General features: G+C 61.7%; 1 protein-coding gene and 1 long non-coding RNA gene across 4 annotated transcripts in view; both read left to right on the forward strand.

Moving 5' to 3' along the window:
• Window positions 1-7071, forward strand: part of EEFSEC (eukaryotic elongation factor, selenocysteine-tRNA specific) — a 250387-nt gene extending 243316 nt beyond the window's left edge. For 2 of the 3 annotated variants that reach the window (XM_058725798.1, XM_058725797.1), the window contains one exon: window positions 6523-7071. In XM_058725798.1, coding sequence (XP_058581781.1) covers window positions 6523-6713 — 191 coding nt within the window. In that variant the 3' untranslated portion in view covers window positions 6714-7071. The remainder of the gene's footprint in view (window positions 1-6522) is intronic. The other variant, XM_058725799.1, reaches the window with a different exon arrangement.
• A 6936-nt stretch (window positions 7072-14007) lies between these two features.
• LOC131508448 (uncharacterized) lies at window positions 14008-15747 on the forward strand. The gene is made up of 2 exons (XR_009260024.1): window positions 14008-14429; window positions 14984-15747. It is a non-coding gene; the product is annotated as an uncharacterized LOC131508448 (long non-coding RNA).
• Window positions 15748-17383: the final 1636 nt, after the last annotated feature.

Below are 17383 nucleotides of genomic sequence, written 5' to 3' on the forward strand. Positions count from 1 at the left end.
CAGGGCTTGGGAAACTGTTGTGCTTCCCGCATTCTTCCCTGATTACCCCCGGCCCAAGCCAAGACCCAGCAGCCTCCAGCCCACTGTGCCTTTGTGTGGAGCTGGCACTGGGTGAGAAAGGCCAGCCCGGCCCTGGGAGAGTGTCCCCAAGGAAAGCCACGGCTAGCAGCATCACCCCGAGGTCAGGCCGACCCGCCCCCACCGCATCCCAGGCCGGGCTTGTTGGAGAATGGAGCAGGCAGCCCAGCTCCGGGAATCCTGAGGTCTGGGGAGAAGGAGCAGAGAGGTCTCCCTGTGGAGCAACGGCCACGGTGTGAACTTCACACACGGAGCTCATTTAGCTCTGTGCCCACCCTGCCAGGTAGGGAGCCACGTTCCCGCTCACATGGAGCAGGGGGCCTGCTGTCTGAGCCTGGGCTTCCTGGGCCATGACCTTGCAGACAGGTATTTCCTAGTCTGGAGGCACAGGCTCTGTGGAAGCGTTTCTCTCACTTCCGCTGCCCTGCACACCTGGGCGAGACTACTCCTTCCCTTTGCCTTCACCTGGCACACCCTCCCTGAGCCCGCCTGCCAGGCCCTGTGCCCAGCACCGAAGAGGCAGTCCCCCCAACAGGCCACCGGGGAGATGGATGCAGAAAGCAAACATTGGGGCGCCTGAGTGGCCCAGTTGGTTAGATGTCCGTCCGACTCTTGATTTCGGCTCAGGTCGTAACCTTAGGCCCGTGTCGGGCTCCACGCTGAGCATGGAGCCTGCTTAAGATTCTCCCTCTTTCTTTCTCTCTCACCGCCTCCTCCCTCTGCCCCTCCCCCATTTTACACATGTGCGCATGTAGACACACACACACACACACACACACACACACACACACGTGCTCCCTCTCTTAAAAAAAAAAAAAGCAAAAGTCATGCCAAGTAGGGTTCCAGGAGGGAATCTGCTCCGCTGGGGCAGGTGAGGGAAAGCCTTCTGACGGAGACAGTGGCAGAGTAGGCGTCAGCCAGACAGGAAAGGCGTGGAGGAGCGTTCCAGACAAAGGGAAGTCGTCGGAGGCCCTGCTTGATTTCTGCGGGCTGGAGTGTAAGCCGAACGGGAGTGAGAGGAAGCAGAGGGTGAGGCGTAGAGGGAGGTACACCCTGATGACCCAGGGTCTTGGATGCCAGGCAAGGCCATAGACTTTGTCCTGTTGGAGCCCAGAGCTCCGTATGTGCCTCCGAGCAGCCCCTCCACGGGGGGAGCAGGACCCGGGAGGAGGCCCCCCGGGGGACAGGGCAGCAAGGCTGGGGAGCAAGGAGCAGACCCTCAGGAGGCTGTGGAGAGTGATACCCTAAGTCTGTGCCTTCCAGTTACTGCCCTTGATGCGGCAGCAGCGTCAGAAACCGTGGGCTTTCAGTGGCCACAAAGGAGCCATGAGCATGGCCTGAGGTGGTGCTCAGCTCGTCCTTCACGGGGCCGGATTACTGCAGAGACAACGCCATTGGCCCAGAGATGGCAGTGAGCTTCCTGGCCCACAGCGGCCTTAACCAGAACATGGAGACGAGACCTGGCCTGGGGTGACAGCCACCTCCCCAGCCTCCCCTTCCTCCCCTGCCCGCCCCCCTGGAGCCCTCCTCCCTCCCCGCTGCCTCCCCGTGTGGCCGTGCATTCAGCAGCCAGACTGCACTGGGCTGCACTCTGCTTCCTCTGGGCCTGGGTGCAGGAGGCCATGCCAGTGGCCCGTAGGAGATGGCCCCATGAGCACCCAGGCTCACAGTATTAACCTCGGGAAGTGGAGAAAAGTAGAAAGAAGAGCATCGCCTGTAACTTACCCCCGATCTCTGACGGCCTAGTGGATAGTCTTCCAGTCTTTCTGCATCCCAGAGTTAGAGCAGAACTCTTCCAACAAATTTGTATTCCTGTGGCATTTTCTTTTTTTTTTTTTTTTCAGTTAATTTTTAAGTTTGCCTTTGTGTAACTGTGAACTCTTCTCAGGTGTCACTTCATCTCCCAGAATATTCTGCCGCAGCAAATGCATGCCAATCCCGTCCTGACTGCCCTCCCATGGGTCTCAGCACCCTTGTAACTCCACAGGCCAACGCACCTCCTCCGTGGTGCACACAGACCTTGGGATCGGGTAGCCTCACAAGTCCAGCTCTGCCTCTCCAGACCTGTGTGACCTGGGGCCAGTCACTCTCCCGGGCCTCAGTTTCTTCCACACTGGGCTGTGGGGGTCAAGTGCCCGCACGCGTGGTGACATCTGTGTATACAAATCTCAGGTTGCTTATTGGGACGGAATGCCTAGAAGTAGGTGGCTGGGTCCATGCGGTGACCATTTGGGGAGCTTAGTAGCCAGTGCTCACCCAGCAGGGTCTCAGAGGGTCTCATCCAGCACTTTTCATTCGTAATATTCTTTGAGCCCCTCCTGTGAGCCAGGGAGTGTTCTAGGTGTTGGGCTTGCAGCGGTGCATGCAGAGACAAAAATCCCTGCCATGGTAGGACGTGCATACAGCAGGGGCAGAGAACAGACATCAAAATGAGGAACTTACAGCAGTATGTCAGAAGGTGATAATAGCTATTGGAAAAAAATAACTGGGGGGGGGGGGTTGGAGCAGGAGGGGGTGATAGTGGTCAAGAAGGCCTCACCAGGAGGTGTCATTTGCACAGCGATTAGAAGGAGGTGGGCCTGGGAGCCACTGGAACTCCTGGGGGGATCTGCCAGCAGAGGAACCAGTGAATGCAAAGGCCCTGAGGTGGGAATGCACCTGGTGTGTCAGGTGAGGGGGACAGTTCAGAGACACAATGCAGGCCAGCTCGGGTGGGAGAAGAGGGATGCAGAAGTCAGAGGCCAGGAGCTCCAGACATGCTCCCAACGTCAAGGGCCATCCCAGGAGGGGCGACACATGGCTACCCAACCCATGGGGCCTCTCGAGGGTGCTTCAGGGGGAGGTCCCTAAGAGAGGATGGACCGTCCTGCTTGCCTCTGTATCCCCAGGGCGCACAGGAAGTGTGGGGAGCCCTGGTGGATGCTGGGCAGGTGGACATCCCTCACCACTCTGAGCCCCCAAAGGTCCCTGGGACCCTCCCTGATTTGGACTCCCGAAGAGCCTGGCACACAGGGAGCACTATGGGGACTCGGTAAGCTGCAGTCACCCTGTAGCCCCACCAGCATGTAGCCACACGTCCTCATCCATACTCGAGCGTCACGCTCATTCCCACCCAGCACTCAGACTCCCTTTGCATGCAGACCCTTGCCCAGGGCTGCGTGCGGCCAGTCCCTGTCACCTGGTCCCCGTTCGGAACTCTTCCTCGGAAAAGCCTGCCCTGGGCGCAAGCAACCTGGCCATCCTCCCCTCCTGGTGACACAGCACTTTTGCTTCCTTGATGGCCTCAGTGGCTATCTGGATTATCTTGCTGGCTTGTTTCCCCTCTGCCTCTTCTCGGACTAGTAAACTCTGTGGGGGCCAGGCCCTGGTCTGCGTGTTCACCGCTGTCCTCTCTAGTCCTAGAGCCTCCTGTGAGCGTTTTTCGCTGAAAGACACAGGGGCAGGTTGGGAGAAGCCCGGCGATTAGGTGGGCAACAGCTCCGACCCCCGACGCCCTGACCTGCCCTTCATTTCCCTGCTTTGGCTGTTTGGCTAAGGGGAGGAAAAAGCCACTGCAAAACGAAGCAGCTCCCAGCGACGTTTTCCGCAAATCCAACAGCTTCGGCAGCACCAGAGAACAGGCCCATGTTGGGGAGGCTTTCTGGGCATTGTGTCCAGGCCACCCCCAAATGGGGCAGAGGTAAAGGAGCCTGACCATCTCAGTAGAGCAATTAAACGGCCGCATGTTTGCCTGTGCCAGATAGATTTTCTGGCTCTGCCTGCTTTGGGCCGTGCGAGGTATGCACCGTGTGTAATGAGAGCCAGCGCGGGCGAGATGGACTGCCGATTGGGCCACGCCTGTCTCCCCAGCCCGGCGCAGACGCCGGGGAGCCCCGCGCCTCTTCAGCCATCAGACCTCCTGGCACCACAGGGAGACAGGCCGCCCATGCCATTTGTCAGGGTCTGGTGCCAGCCACCTTCTCTGTTTGCAGAAGGAAGGCCAGGGCTCCGATTCGGGGAGGCAGATACCTGCAGGCCTGGTGCTTGCTTGGGGGCCTGGCCCGGGGCCATTCCCACGCCCCATCCCAGAGGCACGCAGACCGGCTGGGTGTGGGGCCTGTGATCAGACACCATGCTGCGCAGCCAGAGGGTGGCTCCCCATGCTAGGGGCCCCACAGGCTCCTAGCGTCCCAGAGCCCCATTCACAATGGCCACAAGTCCCAGCCTTCCTGGGCAATGCAGGTGGTGCAGGCTCTGAGACGCCTGTGGACAGGGAGACAGAGTCCTTCGTGGAGGAGGCAGAACTTCCCCAACAGACTGTACCGTGTCTCTTCAAGCAGCCTCCTGGCCACCTTTCTGAACATCAGGGAACTGCAGGGCCAGTACAGGATGCTCCACAGCCGATGGTCCCCTGCACAACCATTTTCAGGCGTCTGCTTAAGGGGTGCCCCCACTGAGGGCCAGGCTGGCCGGCATCTGCCATCAGAAGCAAGCCCAGAGTTCAAATCCTCACTCTTCCGGACCCTCTGTGGGGCCTGGAGGAGCCCTCCATGAGGCCCTCTGTCTTCTCATCTGTAAGATGAAGGGCTTGCTGACATCTTCAGCAAGCATGCGTGAGTGCCTGGTCTAAGCCAGAAGAATCCACCCACCGCTGCCGCCCAGAGCCCCCAGCTGGTTAAGACACGATGTGCAAAGGTCCTCCAGAGCTGCACATCTGCCTTTTCGTCTCAGGCAGACAGCTGGCACCCAGCCAGCACTGGGGCAAAGGAGGACGCCCTTCACGTGCTGGCAGATGCAGATCAGGGCACCCCGGGGCATGCAGGGAGGGGAGCCCTCCGCCTGGTGCCTACCCCCAACTTCCCACCAGCTCTAGACACCCAGCCTCTGGGTCCACTGGCTGATGCTGCCCCTCTGTGCCTATTAGAAGTAAGCGCCCTCTCTGGGGGACACAGGCCTGCCAGGACCCCTCTTTTAGCAAGCACAGTGTAGGCTGGACTCCACCCCACTGGCCTCTCCCCAGGGGAAGAAGGGTTGGACCCAGCTCTCCCCGTAGCCGCTCCAGGAGCTGCCGCCCGCTGGGCCTCCCTGCCCCATGCAAGTCTCACGGTGCCCCCTCAGCTCACCCCCCGACGGCCCTGCCAGTCTGCTCCCCCCAGGTTCCCCCAGTGGGGTCGTGAGCGGCCTCAGAGGGTGAACGCCTGCCCCAGGGAGCTCTGCTTGTGCCGGGCCGATCTGAGGTCTGACCACAGCCTCGGGTGAGCCGGAGCCTCGGCCCCTATGCTCGAGGCAGCCGAGTGCTCATCCTGGCCAGCAGCCCCCGAAGAGGCCGCACCATGGTACGACCAAGCAGTTTCTTCATACAGACGAGCCCCAGAGCAAGCCTGCTGTTCAGGGATGAACAGGGTTTCTTCCCATTAGCAAGGAGGGGAAGGACGTCCCAGGCAGAGGGAACAGCATTTGCAGAGGCCCACAAGTGTGACGCTGGGGAGCCCAGGGACAGTCATGTGTTCCTCAGGGCCGCAGGGAAAGCGCAAAAGCAGTGGGCGAAGGGGCCGGAAGAGTTGGGGTTGGTCTGAGTCAGGGTTGTCAGCAGGAAACTGATTTCCACTTAATCATTTGTCCGGAGGGAGTGAATATAAAGTCTGTACACTGTATGCAATGGAGGGAGTGGCCAGAGCGGGGTTGAAAGGAGCCGGTAAGATGTGGTGGGTAGGAGTAGGGGCCACCCCCACCCTGCATGGGACAGCGTGTACAAGAGCCCAGGGGGAAGGACCCCCGACAGGAGCTCCGGTCTTAGGGAGCAGGGATCGTCACCCCACTTACTCTCCCCTCTTGTCCTCTGATCCACTGGGGCTCCCATTGGCTGGACCCAACCAGAAACCAGAGGGCCACAGGAGCCCATATGCCTTCTGCAGAGGCCAGCCTCCCAGGCACACAGAGGAGCAGAGAATGGATCCCCAGGGGCAGCTGGAGGACTCCTAGCCCAGGGAGCCTCAAAGTCAAGCTTCAGTGCATGTGTTTTAGTGTGAGTGCTCTGGGAGACAGCAGGACCATGTAGAGCAGGAGAAGGACATGGCCACCAGGTGTGGGGCTGATCCCCACTGGAGCCTGAGTGCAGAGTGCATGGGTGGGCAGGGGACTGGGAGACGGAGGCAGGGAGCCCTGCTGAGCTCCAAGCTGGACAGACCTGCCGTGGACTAGCGTGGTGCAGGGAGGGGCCAGGATGCAGGGATCTAGGCGGCAGAGTGGACCATAGGCCTCAGGGGCGGGGGAAGGAGGTAGAAGGGGGCAAGCCTGCCAAGGTGGCACGGGGGTCGTGGCTCGGCCTCAGCGGGCGTGAGGGTGTTGCAGAGTTGGGAGAAGGGGACTTGGAGATGTGCTATTTCAGGTGTGTGCCCATCCAGGCCGGTGAGGGGGCAGGCTAGGGAGCGGCAGGCTAACAGGCTCTCTTTCTGTGCCTTGCAGGTGGCCTCAGCCCCGAGTCCAAGAAGATCCTGACGCCCACCCTCAAGAAGCGGGGCCGGGCCGGACGAGGGGAGGCAGCCAAGCAGGAGGAGGGGGCAGAGCGGCCCGAGCCCACACAGCACGTGGCCCTCAGCCTGTCTTTCAAGCGTTACGTTTTTGACACCCACAAGCGCATGGTCCAGTCTCCCTGAACGTTCCAGTGACCTCCCCTGGGGCCACCTTGCCCAGGCCCCGGGCTGGGCCGTGATGCCAAATGCCCAACCAGATGTGCCTCTACCCCCTTTAGTACTCCCTCCCCATGACTCTGGAGGCACGGGCCCCCGGGCCTGGCACTGAACCCCAGTGAGAAGCCTGGAGGATGCAGGGGCAGTGTCACCAGTGCTGGGGCCGAGAGGGTCTGTCCCTCCACCCTGGCACCCTCCCACCTACTGGTGGCCAGTGTCTCCCCGGCTGCCCAGCCGGCAGCCATGTGAGGGCCAATCCATGCCCTGACTCCAGGTGGCCTGGCACTTGCTAGCTGCAAATAAATGTCCTGTGGTGCCTGCTCTCTCTGCTGGTCTCTGTGATTTCACTGGGAGTGTCCCCTGACCTCTGTTCCTAAGGGGAATATCAAGGGAATTGCCAGGGTTCCTTCCCAGAGTGGAGCTGGGGGAGGGACCAGAACTCAGAGCCCAGGGGCGCAGAAGGATCCACAGGGTGTCAGGCCCCTAGGCCAGACTGGGTGGCCCCTGGGGTCTCCTGGGCCTTGAGAGACATGAGGGTGCTCTAGGCAGCCAGGTCCTGAGAGGGCTCTGCCAGGAGGGGCACACATGGGGTTCTGGGGAGTCGTGGGGTGCAGGGCAGGGTGTCAGGGCAGAGGCAAGCCTGCTCCGTCATTCCCACACCAGGAGTCCCTAGACCTCAGCCCCTTGAGCTTGGGGTCCGTACTCCCCAGGGTGTGGAGATGCAGGCAGGTGAGGGAGCCCTGTGCAGAGTACACGGTGGGCCAGGAACCATGAGCACAGGCTTCTCAAAAGCCCAGGAAGCCCCCGCTCAGCTCCTCTGCCTCTGCCCCACAGGCCAGGCCACCCCACCCCGCCACCTGAGCTGTGGATACTCGGGAAAGAGGGAGATGGTGAAACCAACTTAATGAGGGGAAATCAAAGCCTTTAAAGACATCTGTAGGACAAACAGACGTGCTGGTGTTCCTTGATTTGGCCTCCAGACAGACACAGGGGCCACCCTTTTATCCTGGTGATCGGTGCACTGTGCTTTAACTTGCAGAACTAGCATCAGAGATACTAACGGGGCAGTGGCAATCCACGGGCTTGGAGGGGTGAGGTCCTGGGGCTGAGGGCAGAGAGGAGAAGGGAGTGGCATGCAGGATGCGCTGTATGTGTGGGGCCTGGGCCACAGGCGGCAGCGTGCTCAAAGGGCACGTGTGAGGACAGCTGGCCAGCAGGCCCTCCCCAGCCCTCACAGGGACCGAACGTTAGGCCAGGCCAGGGACAGCAGTCAGGAGCGACAGCTGAGGGCTGGAGGCTGGGAGAGTTCAGGCCTGGCCCCCACTTCTCCCCGGGCTGGGAATAAACTGGGAGAGGGCTGGGTGCAGGGAGAGGGAGGCGCTGCGTGCAGACCGTCCAGTGTTTTCTTGGAGCCTCACTGCCACCGCCTGAGGGGACACCTCCAGTAACAGCAGTGGCACTTCTTGCCTGGCCCTCAGCCTTCTGCAGGCCAGGGTCCAGCCCCCCCCCCCACCCCAGGCCACCTCCCGTGCCTATTCAACCCTTTGGAGTGGACACAGCTGGGAGGAGCTGGGGTCTCCCCAGGCCCTGCCCCTTAGAGGAGGAAACTCCCTCCGGCATCATCCCCAGCGTGGAACTCTAAGGCCAGAGTTGCTGGGTGCCCCCCAGCCCGGCCGAGTCCTCCCTGACCGAGGGGTGTGAGGCTGGCCCCTCCCTCTGGGCCCCTTCTGGGTGTCCCTGCAAGAGTAGCCCTGGGCTCGGCGACTCCTCCCTGGGCAGCTGCCCCTCCTCTCTGTGCCTCCGGGTCCTCCACCTGAACCTACCTCCAGGGTATCCCCTGCCCCGTCCTGCCCTTGGCTGCATCATGTGGCCAGCAGAGCCCCACCCCCACCCCCCGCAGGCATAGAAGGGTGCCCACTGAGCAGGACCTAGTTCTGGGGGCAGATCCATGGGGGAGAGGGAGATAGCGTGGACTCGAGCCACTGCCTGGCCTCTCTGCTTGTGTGACCTTGGGCAAGTCCCTTAACCTCTGTGCCTCAGTGTCCCCACGTATAAAATGAGAACAGAAGCAGCTGCTTTGTGGGGCTCTTCAGGTACTGGGCCCATCGTGTTACCCACTGCCCTGAGGATGGGACCAGCACACAGGGTCTCACACAGGAAGGTGAGGGGCCTACAAACCCCTGACCAGTGGTGCGGGCCGCCCCAGGCCCAGCTGTTTGCCAAATCAAACATCTTTCTGTGACCATCCCCACAGCCACCTGCACCTGTCTTCCTGCCTCCCACCTCACCTGAAGATCACACTCCTTAAAGCCCAGGGAAGGAGGCGGGCTCAGGTGGAGGACACTGAGGCACAGAGAGGAGGGAGAGCCGCCTGGGGTGTGACTGACTCCCAGAAGCCTCAGGCCCCCCCCCCAACAGAGAGTGCGGTGAGGCGGCCTGCTCCGAGAAGCCCCTATCGGGCCTGGCATCGGAAGAAACCCAAGCACCCATTAGCAGGCTTGGGCCAGGGCACAGCCTTTGAAGGAGAAGGGCAGCCAGGGTGGCTGGACAGGGGCGGGGGCCAGCGCCCAGGGGCATTCTGACGGGCAGTGGCCCCCTTCCCCTGGCTCCCCCACCAGCCCTAGGTGCTCCAGAAGAGAGTACAAGCACACTGAAGCCACCATCACAGGCGGAAACTCCCCAAATCTGGGAATGTGGTCTGGGAAGCATCGCCTCAATTATAGATGAGGGAGGTGGTGGGAGCTGGGGCTCAGCGGACCGGTGCCATTGCCTAGGCTCTGGATGACACCCTTGCCTCAAGGCCTTGGGTGTGTCCTTGGAAACAGGTGCCTTCTGGGACCCTGCTTTGGGCGGGGGGTGGGGGGCACAAGGGGCAGCAGCACCCCGCCTAGTGCTCCCACCCACCCGCCCATACAGAATGAAGTCATGGGCAGGCGTCCTGCCACCGGCTGGGGCAGGAGGGGCAGCCGTGATTGGCAGGCCCCCAACCAGCGGGGCTAATGCACCAGCAATGAGATAAGGCTTATCTGGAAATGTCCCTGGAATCGAGACTCTGATGGAAACAGGCTTCTGGGTTAATATATTTTTGATAGATAAAGTCTCGTAAACGGGAAGCCCTGGGGGCCCAGGGCAGGAGATGGGGCAGCTTCTGTTCTCCCAGGCCTCTTGCCCTGCCGGTGTGTGTGTGTGTGTGTGTGTGTGTGTGTCCCAGGTATCTGTGTCTGTTGATGTCTGGGCATGTGAATGGATCTCGGTCTCGGATGTGTATGTATCTCTGAGGGTGGTCTGTCAGGCTGGAGATCTCTGGTGCATCTGTGTGGGAGTGGGGTTAAGAAGAGGGGTGTCGGGTCCAGTGTGCACAGGGTGGCAACACATGTGTCCGGGGCCACAGGGACTTGCAAGTGGGTGGGGCCTGGTCCCCAGGACCTGGTGGGACGGCAGAAGGCTCATTGCCCCCGTTCTATGGACCCCGGCTCAGGGTGAGCCGGACCCTCTCAGTGCCAACTCACCCTCGGGCTGATCCAGGCCTCAGGCCCTCTCTGCCTCCTCTGCCTTCCCCTGGGGTCAGCATTTCCAGGTCTGCTTCTGGAGCCCAAGGCCAGTCCTGCTCACAGCCTCCCAGCTCCTTGTTGAGCTCTGTCTGTCCTCCGTCACCATGACTGGGGTGAGGGGAGGCCTCTCGCTGAGGGACCACCTAGGCAAGGTCTCAAAGAAAGAGTAGGAGTTGGCCAGGGGGAGGAGGGTACCGTCCAGCAGGGGGCACAGCAGGAGCGAGGGCTCCAGGAGAGCACTTGGTAGGGCCTGCGTGAGGAGGGATGAGGTCATGGCTCCCAGTCTCCCTCCAGCCCCTACCGGGCCTCCAGGAGCCTCCACATAGGCAGCCCTGATTAAAAAGAGTAATTAACACTTGGCTGATAACAGAGTCATGCCATTAATTAGCCAAGCTCAGCCAGCACCAGGGCTTGATTGCGGGGAGGCAGCGGAGGGATGCTGGTGAGGGGGGCCCTGCGTACTCCCTTGGGGGGCGGCCGACCCCAACTCTGGTCTTGCGGAGTCCCCTGCGGGAGCCCCATTCCCTTGCTGAGTGCCGGGGGGGCAGCAAGGGAAGCAAAGGGGGCAGCTATGCAGGCAGGCTGGGCAGGACCAGCGGCCTTGAAGGCTGCTGTCAGTGGCCTTGAAGGGCATGGAGGGGCAGGGAGAGTGCCTCAGATCGGGGTTTCAAGAGACCCCTCTGGACCCCAACTTCCTGCCAGTTCTGGACACTCCTATGCTAAATTTCCCGGGCTTGGAGATCAGGGCCGCAAGAGACCTCAGGGCTAGAGGAGGACTCCCAGGACTGGCCAAGGAGCCCAGGGGAGGCGGCAGTGCAGGCTGAGCCCTGGGAGGAAGAAGAGGGCTCTGGAGAAGGTTTGGGGATTCAGCATCGAGAGGTGGAAGCTGGGAGCAGGGACAGATTTGGGAAGAGACCCGGAGTTGGTCATTCTGCATTTATTGAGCACCTCCTGTGTGCCAGGTCCTGGGGTCACAGCCTGGTGCTCCCTGGATGCGGTGAGGTGGGGCACCCTGGACCCCAGACTCCTGTCCTCCCCCAGGCCAGCAGGTCAGAGGTCATGAGCCCCGGAGCCTCCCCGTGTACCCCGCCACGAGGTATTGCTCAATCCCCCCACACCCTCCCATGTTATCACCAGGTCTGGTGGGGAGAAAGCACAGCGGAGAGAAACGGCCACTTCCCGTCGCCACAGCTGGGGCTCCAGATAAAGGCCAGCTGGGAGCCCAGGCTGACCTGAGGAGGCTGGGGTAAGGGGCCAGGTCCGGCTACCTGCCTGGCCCCTCAAGGGGCACCCACAGACTCAGCCCTGAGCCCCCAGGCTTCCAGCAGAGTCACCACCAGGCAGCGCCGGGAGTCAGGCTGCTAAGGGCCACCCTATTCTGCTGGGGCCAAGCCTCTGCCCTCCCGCCCTGCCCACGCCCCACTCCCTCCCCCGGGGTGGGTCCCGCAGGTGGCCAGCGAGGGTGCCTGTGGCCAGGCCACCCAGGGTGGCAGGGCGGGTAGCATCCGTGGCTGCAAACTCAGCCTGCATCCCCACGGCCGTCTTCCTTCGCTCCCCCAGCGCCACTCTGTCTCTGGGTCTCCACATCCACCTCTCTCGTGTCCAGTTCACTTCTCCCACCTGCCACACCTTGAGGCCCGGTCCGGCCCCCGAGCTGTGTCCAGCACAGACCCTGCTGGACAGCCAGCTGACGGGGGGGCAAGTTGGAGGCCGAGAAGTGCGGGCTCGGGGTGGGGCTGGTCACCTGCGAAGCACAGGCACCACTGGAGTTTGGTCAGCCCTCCCCTCGCACCCTTTCTCCCTGCTTTTTCCACCCCAGCATCTGTCCCTAGGTGTCATCATACCCGCAGCCTCTGAGGGCCCCTCCTCACCCCATCTCTTCAGTTCCCTCTGAGGGTGAGAAGGCCCAGAGGGGCTCCCCGGCTCAGATATAGAAAGGCAGGGTCGGGGGACAGGCCAGGTAGGGGGCAGGAGCCAGGCTTTCCCCAGAGCTCCAGGGGAAGGCCTTGGGAACAGAAATTTCCCAAGGGTTCCGGGGCTGGAGCCCACACCAGGCCACGGAAGCCAGGCCTGGCCCATCCTGTGTCCTCCCGATTCACTACCCAAGCAGGACTTGCCACGCCAGCTCCTTATGCTGTCCCTAGACTGTCCTCCTACGGCCACTAACCTCACCCACACCCAAGACCACTGCCTCCGCCATTAGCACTGGGGAAGGTGTGTGAGGCCACTGGCCAGGAAGGAGGTGCTGTGAGGGGAAGGGGTGTGGGGGCAGGGCTCCGTAGAGACGGGGAGGGGGAGGTCGGGAATGATTAGGAGGTGACGTCCTCTGCTGGCCTTGACGCCGCTTGGGTGCAAGAGGGAGCCGGGAGGGAGGGGACCCGGGACACCTGGGCAGCCTCTGCAGGGTCACTGGGCACAGCGCGGGCCCACCAAGAGGGGAACCCAGCAGCGGGGCCAGGTCTGGCCGAGACCTCCCGATGAGCATGGTGTGGATTCCTGAGCCCGCCGGGTGCAGCCCTTGGGTAGGGGCGTGCATCTAAGACTCGGGCCGGCTGGAGACGGGGAAGGAACGGTCTGCAGTGCTGGGGCGGGGGGCTGCGGGCAGGGTCCCAACGGAAGCGGGCCAGACACCTCTGGGGGCAGGTGGGCGGGAGCGGGCGCCAGGCAGGACTGTTGTGTAACGGGTGTGCTGTGAGATGAGGCAATGCGCTCCCTGATCAGATGTGGAGCCGGAAGATGGGGTGGCTGATAGCCATCAATGGGCAACATCTCGCTGATTCTCAGTATTCGGCAGGGTGGAGGGAAACGCACCCACCCCACCGTCCAGGCCCTCGAGGGGGCCCCTGCAGCAGCCTGGCTTCGGAGCCTCCCCTGGGCTGAGTCCAAGCTAATCAAGGCCGGGCCAGCGTCCCCTGCTCCATCCCCCCGAGGGTCCCCACATTCTCCAGGCCCGTGTCCTCAGCACTCCTTGTGCCTGATACTCATGCTCTGTGTCCCTGTGGGGCCTCAGACCAGCCCCCTCCTCTTTCTGGGCCTCGGGGCTCCCCTCACAGATGGCTGCCGACGGCCAGAGCAGGGGAAGAGGCTCAAAAGACAGTGGCGCTGAAACAGGAGGCCGGGGCTCAGAGGGTGGTGTCCTGGCCCCCTAGGGGGCAGACCTGCCTTGCCCCTCCTGGCACTGCAGACCCCTGGCTTACAGATGGGCTGCAAGGCAAGGAACAACTTTGGGGACCCCCGGATCGGCTTCTTGGATTTCCTTCACAGAGGGGAAACCGAGGCAGGGGTAGGATTTGTCCCTGCCCCCAGCCCCCCAGCACAGGAAACCCTGGGGCAGGGGGGAAACGGCCACTGCCAACTCTTGTCCCCTGGGCACAGTGCACATGCTCAGCCCGGTCCCAGTGCCTAGCTGGTCCTGGTGCAGGTCCCTGGGAACTGGGGGTCTCGGTACACAGGTGGACATGCTGACCGGCAGGGCGACCACCACCCCATGGACAGCCGAGTGGGCTGCTGATAAGGAGAGACGGTTGTCAGAGTCACGGGGTGCCACTGATAAAGCAGACAAGCATCTCCCGGTGGCCGGAAGATAGTGGGAAGAGGCCCAGTCCCGGGGGTGCCCACATCTCGGGTGGAAACACTGAGGCTGCTGGTTCTGCACAGGGCCCACCCGCCCGTCCCCCCAGCCAGCAGCCCTCACAGAGGCATCTGGGCCACTGCTATACACAGTGCAGCCAGGGGACCCTGGCCCGGAGAGGCAGGGCCAAGCCTGAGGTCACCTGGCAGGACCTGCTACCAGGCCAGTAGCCCCACCCTGCCCCTGCCTCCCCTGCCCACTCACCCAGTCCCACCTCAGCCCTAGACAGCTCCGAACAAGCTTCTGGAGGGCCCCTAGCCTGACAGACTCTTTCCACCGCCACACCTTTGCTCACGCTGTGCCCCTGCACTCTTCCCCCCACGCTCACCCCCTGCTGCTTCATCCAGGCACAGCTTGCCCCTGAAAGAGGGACGATCCAGCCAAGACGAGAGGATTCCGGGAAGTTGGGGGTGTTACAGAGTTGGTGGGGGGGACCCCACTGACATGCGACAGACTCGGTGCAGGGTACATCACGTGCTTTCTCGCGGGACACCCTACAAGGTAAGAATCCTCACCCTGGTTTCCTTGGGTGACTGAGGCCCAGACAGGCCAAGTGTGACGTGTCCAAGATGAAACCACCTGGAGGGAGGTGTTTGGGCCGTTGGAGGCCGCAGCCTGGCTCAGGTGCTCAGGGGAGGGTTCAGTCAGGCCCTGTGGGGAGCGGAGCACCCAGCCACAGGAGTGAGCTCTGTCCGTGGCTGGTGGCTTGCAGCCCCACCCCCAGCTCCCCTTCTGGCCCTGGCCCCGGAGGGGCTTTATGGTCCTGAGGACTTGCCCAAGGTCCCCTGGGAGTCGGTGAGGGATGGGGACGTGCCACCAGTCTGGAGGGGTACAGAGCCCATGCCCTTCCCAGATGGTGCCATTACTTCCCGGGACAATTCCTGCACCTTGTTCTCCTCCCTCCCCGAGCATTCTGGCCGTTTCTACCTCACAGGTGTGGGGTAGAGACTCAGGGAGGGGACAGTCCCCCCAAAATGCGGGGGTGATAGGGGCTGGGCATGTCACTGCGTTCTTTTTCTGGAGCCCCTGGGAACAAGGCCCTGTCTTCTCGCTAGGGTTGATATCAACTTGAAGCTGCTACGACCATCTTGGTACCACGAAGGGAGTGACGTTTACACCACAAAGGAGTGACGTCTACACCAAGGAAAGACTGACAGACAGACGGAGAGAAACAGATTCCTGAAGGTATCCGCTGAATACCTGGAACCAGCTATGCCTGAAGCTAACCCTCAGGTTATGTGAGGCAGTGACTTCTCTTTGATGCTGAAGCCGGTTGCAGTTGAGTTTCTGTTTATGACTCAGAGTGCACATGAACACGGTCAGTGCCTCTCGCCAGTCTGGGACATGCCCGGGGCCCCGGGCCCCGCTGCAGACATACAGGAGCCCGCATATGTCCCTGTGGACGTGGATCCCAGTCTTGCCCTCTCTGGAAGTCTTTTCCCACAGCCAATACTCCCACCCCAGCTGTGGGGCCTTGGGCAGTTCCCTCCTCCCAACTGTATGTTCTCTGTGCACCCCCAACCCTCCCCCACACACACGGTTACCCCCTCCTGCCTCGGATGCTCTAACAGCCACCTCTGCCCGCCTCCCTCAGCAGCCCAGCAGGGTGCCGCACAAATCACCACCCGGGATCTGGATGGATTCTCACGGCTGCCCACCCACTGGGCCCCCTGAGACCTGGCTCTGCCCCAGAGTGCACACCTCTGCTGTGGCTGGGGACAGCCCCTTATTTGCCCCACATGCCCCTTACCTTTTTTAGATGTTTATTGCCAGCTTTCGAACGGCAGATTTCGTACTAAAACATGATCTTTGCCACTTACTGACACCTGTGGTCCCTTCCCAAAGCTGGTGATGCCGAGAGCAGCCCCCATGGCCCTCTCTGTCTCTCACATCCTCCTTGGCACCTGCCCAGGGTCAGCGTCTCCTCACCCTAGACCACCGGCTTGGACAATGGCCAACGCATCTTACCGGTACCCCTGCTCTGCCCTATAGCACCTGCAATCTGCACTCACACCAGCCGGAGGGCTGCTGTTCACACCTGTCATAAGTCTTTCTTCTGTGGAGAACCTCCCAGGTCCCCACCTCCCTCAGATCTACACACGTGCCCAGTGACCTCCTGAACCTCCTGTCCCATTACCCTCCCCAAACCCACCTGCTCCAGCTCCACTGGCCTCCCCACCTCAGGGCCTTTGCACCTGCTGTTCCCTCTGACCCCGTTCAGCCTGCTCCCTCCCGCTGCTCTGTGAGGCCCTGTCTGGGTGCCTCAGTAAAAGTCACCCCCCCTAGAACCCCCTCATCCCTCCTTGCTTTCAGTGTTCTCCCTAGAGATTATTACCTTCTAACACACTGAATATCTTGCCCATTTACCTCACTTACTGTCAGTGTCCCCCATGCGAATGTGAGCTCCAGAGACAGGAGTTTCTGTCCGTTTGTTCATCCCCAGCACCTAGCACACGCGCCGGGTGCCCCACACTCTTTGGGCATCCGTGGCTGTTGAGGATTGAATGAGTTAGTCCATGTCGAATCCCCGTGGGAGTGAGGGGGGGAAGGGTGGGTGCCAAAAAGTTGTGTCATCATGAATCACCCTGGGAACGACTCCTCCAGGGCCAGGGAGCCAGAGCACGAATACCCAGGGTTGTCTGTCCACTGCGAGTCAGGGCTGCCCCCCTTCCCAGCACTTGCTGGCCCTCTCACCCTGTCCCCTACTCCCCCTCCTACTAGCTGTTCTTTCCACCAGGTGCCCTTGCCCTGCTGGCTCCTTCTTTCCGCTCAGGTATCATCTCCGAAGAGACGGCTGACCTGCCTGGGGAGAAGTGCTCCTGTCCCTCTCATCCACGGCCCCCAGTTTAGTTATCTGCAGGGCTGTTTCTCAGTGGTTCCCTTGGTTAGCAGAGGGCCCCCCACAAGAGCATGAGGCTCCCGGCAGCAGAGGTCTGTCTCTGCTCCAGTGCCCAGAACAGAGCCTGGCACATAGTAGGTGCCCCATAAACGCAGGCTGAATCAGTTGGGAGAATGCATGGTGCCAGCCTTCACAGCAAGCTCATCAATGGGAGGTACCTCCTGTGGGGGCCATCCTTGGCCGATGCAGGACTTGCGTGGGGCCCAAGTGCACTGAGTTGGTCTCCGGGACTTCTTAAGGGCACAGGGAGCCCCCAGGGGTCACAGAGGAAGGTCCCTGAGTTGGAGGAGAAGGCGACCAGAAATGGAGGCCGATACCCACAGCCACAACCCTCCCTCCCCGCCACTGGCCCCCAGCCTGTCCCTCCCTGTCCCCTCTCCCACCCAGGCGAACCTGGTGAGTGCAGTTCAGAAGATGCTGGTTAGGACCACAGATCCCTGAGCAAATATGCTAATAGTCTAGAGCAGGAGTTGCCCAGGGAGCCTGGGAGGGGGTGTGTGCAGGAAGGTCTGCAAGGGTCGGCTGTGTGTGGGTCTCGGCCTGACCACGGGGGCCA

This window comes from Neofelis nebulosa, chromosome 4 (genome assembly GCF_028018385.1).
Source record: "Neofelis nebulosa isolate mNeoNeb1 chromosome 4, mNeoNeb1.pri, whole genome shotgun sequence".
NCBI classification, from domain to species: Eukaryota; Metazoa; Chordata; class Mammalia; order Carnivora; family Felidae; genus Neofelis; species Neofelis nebulosa.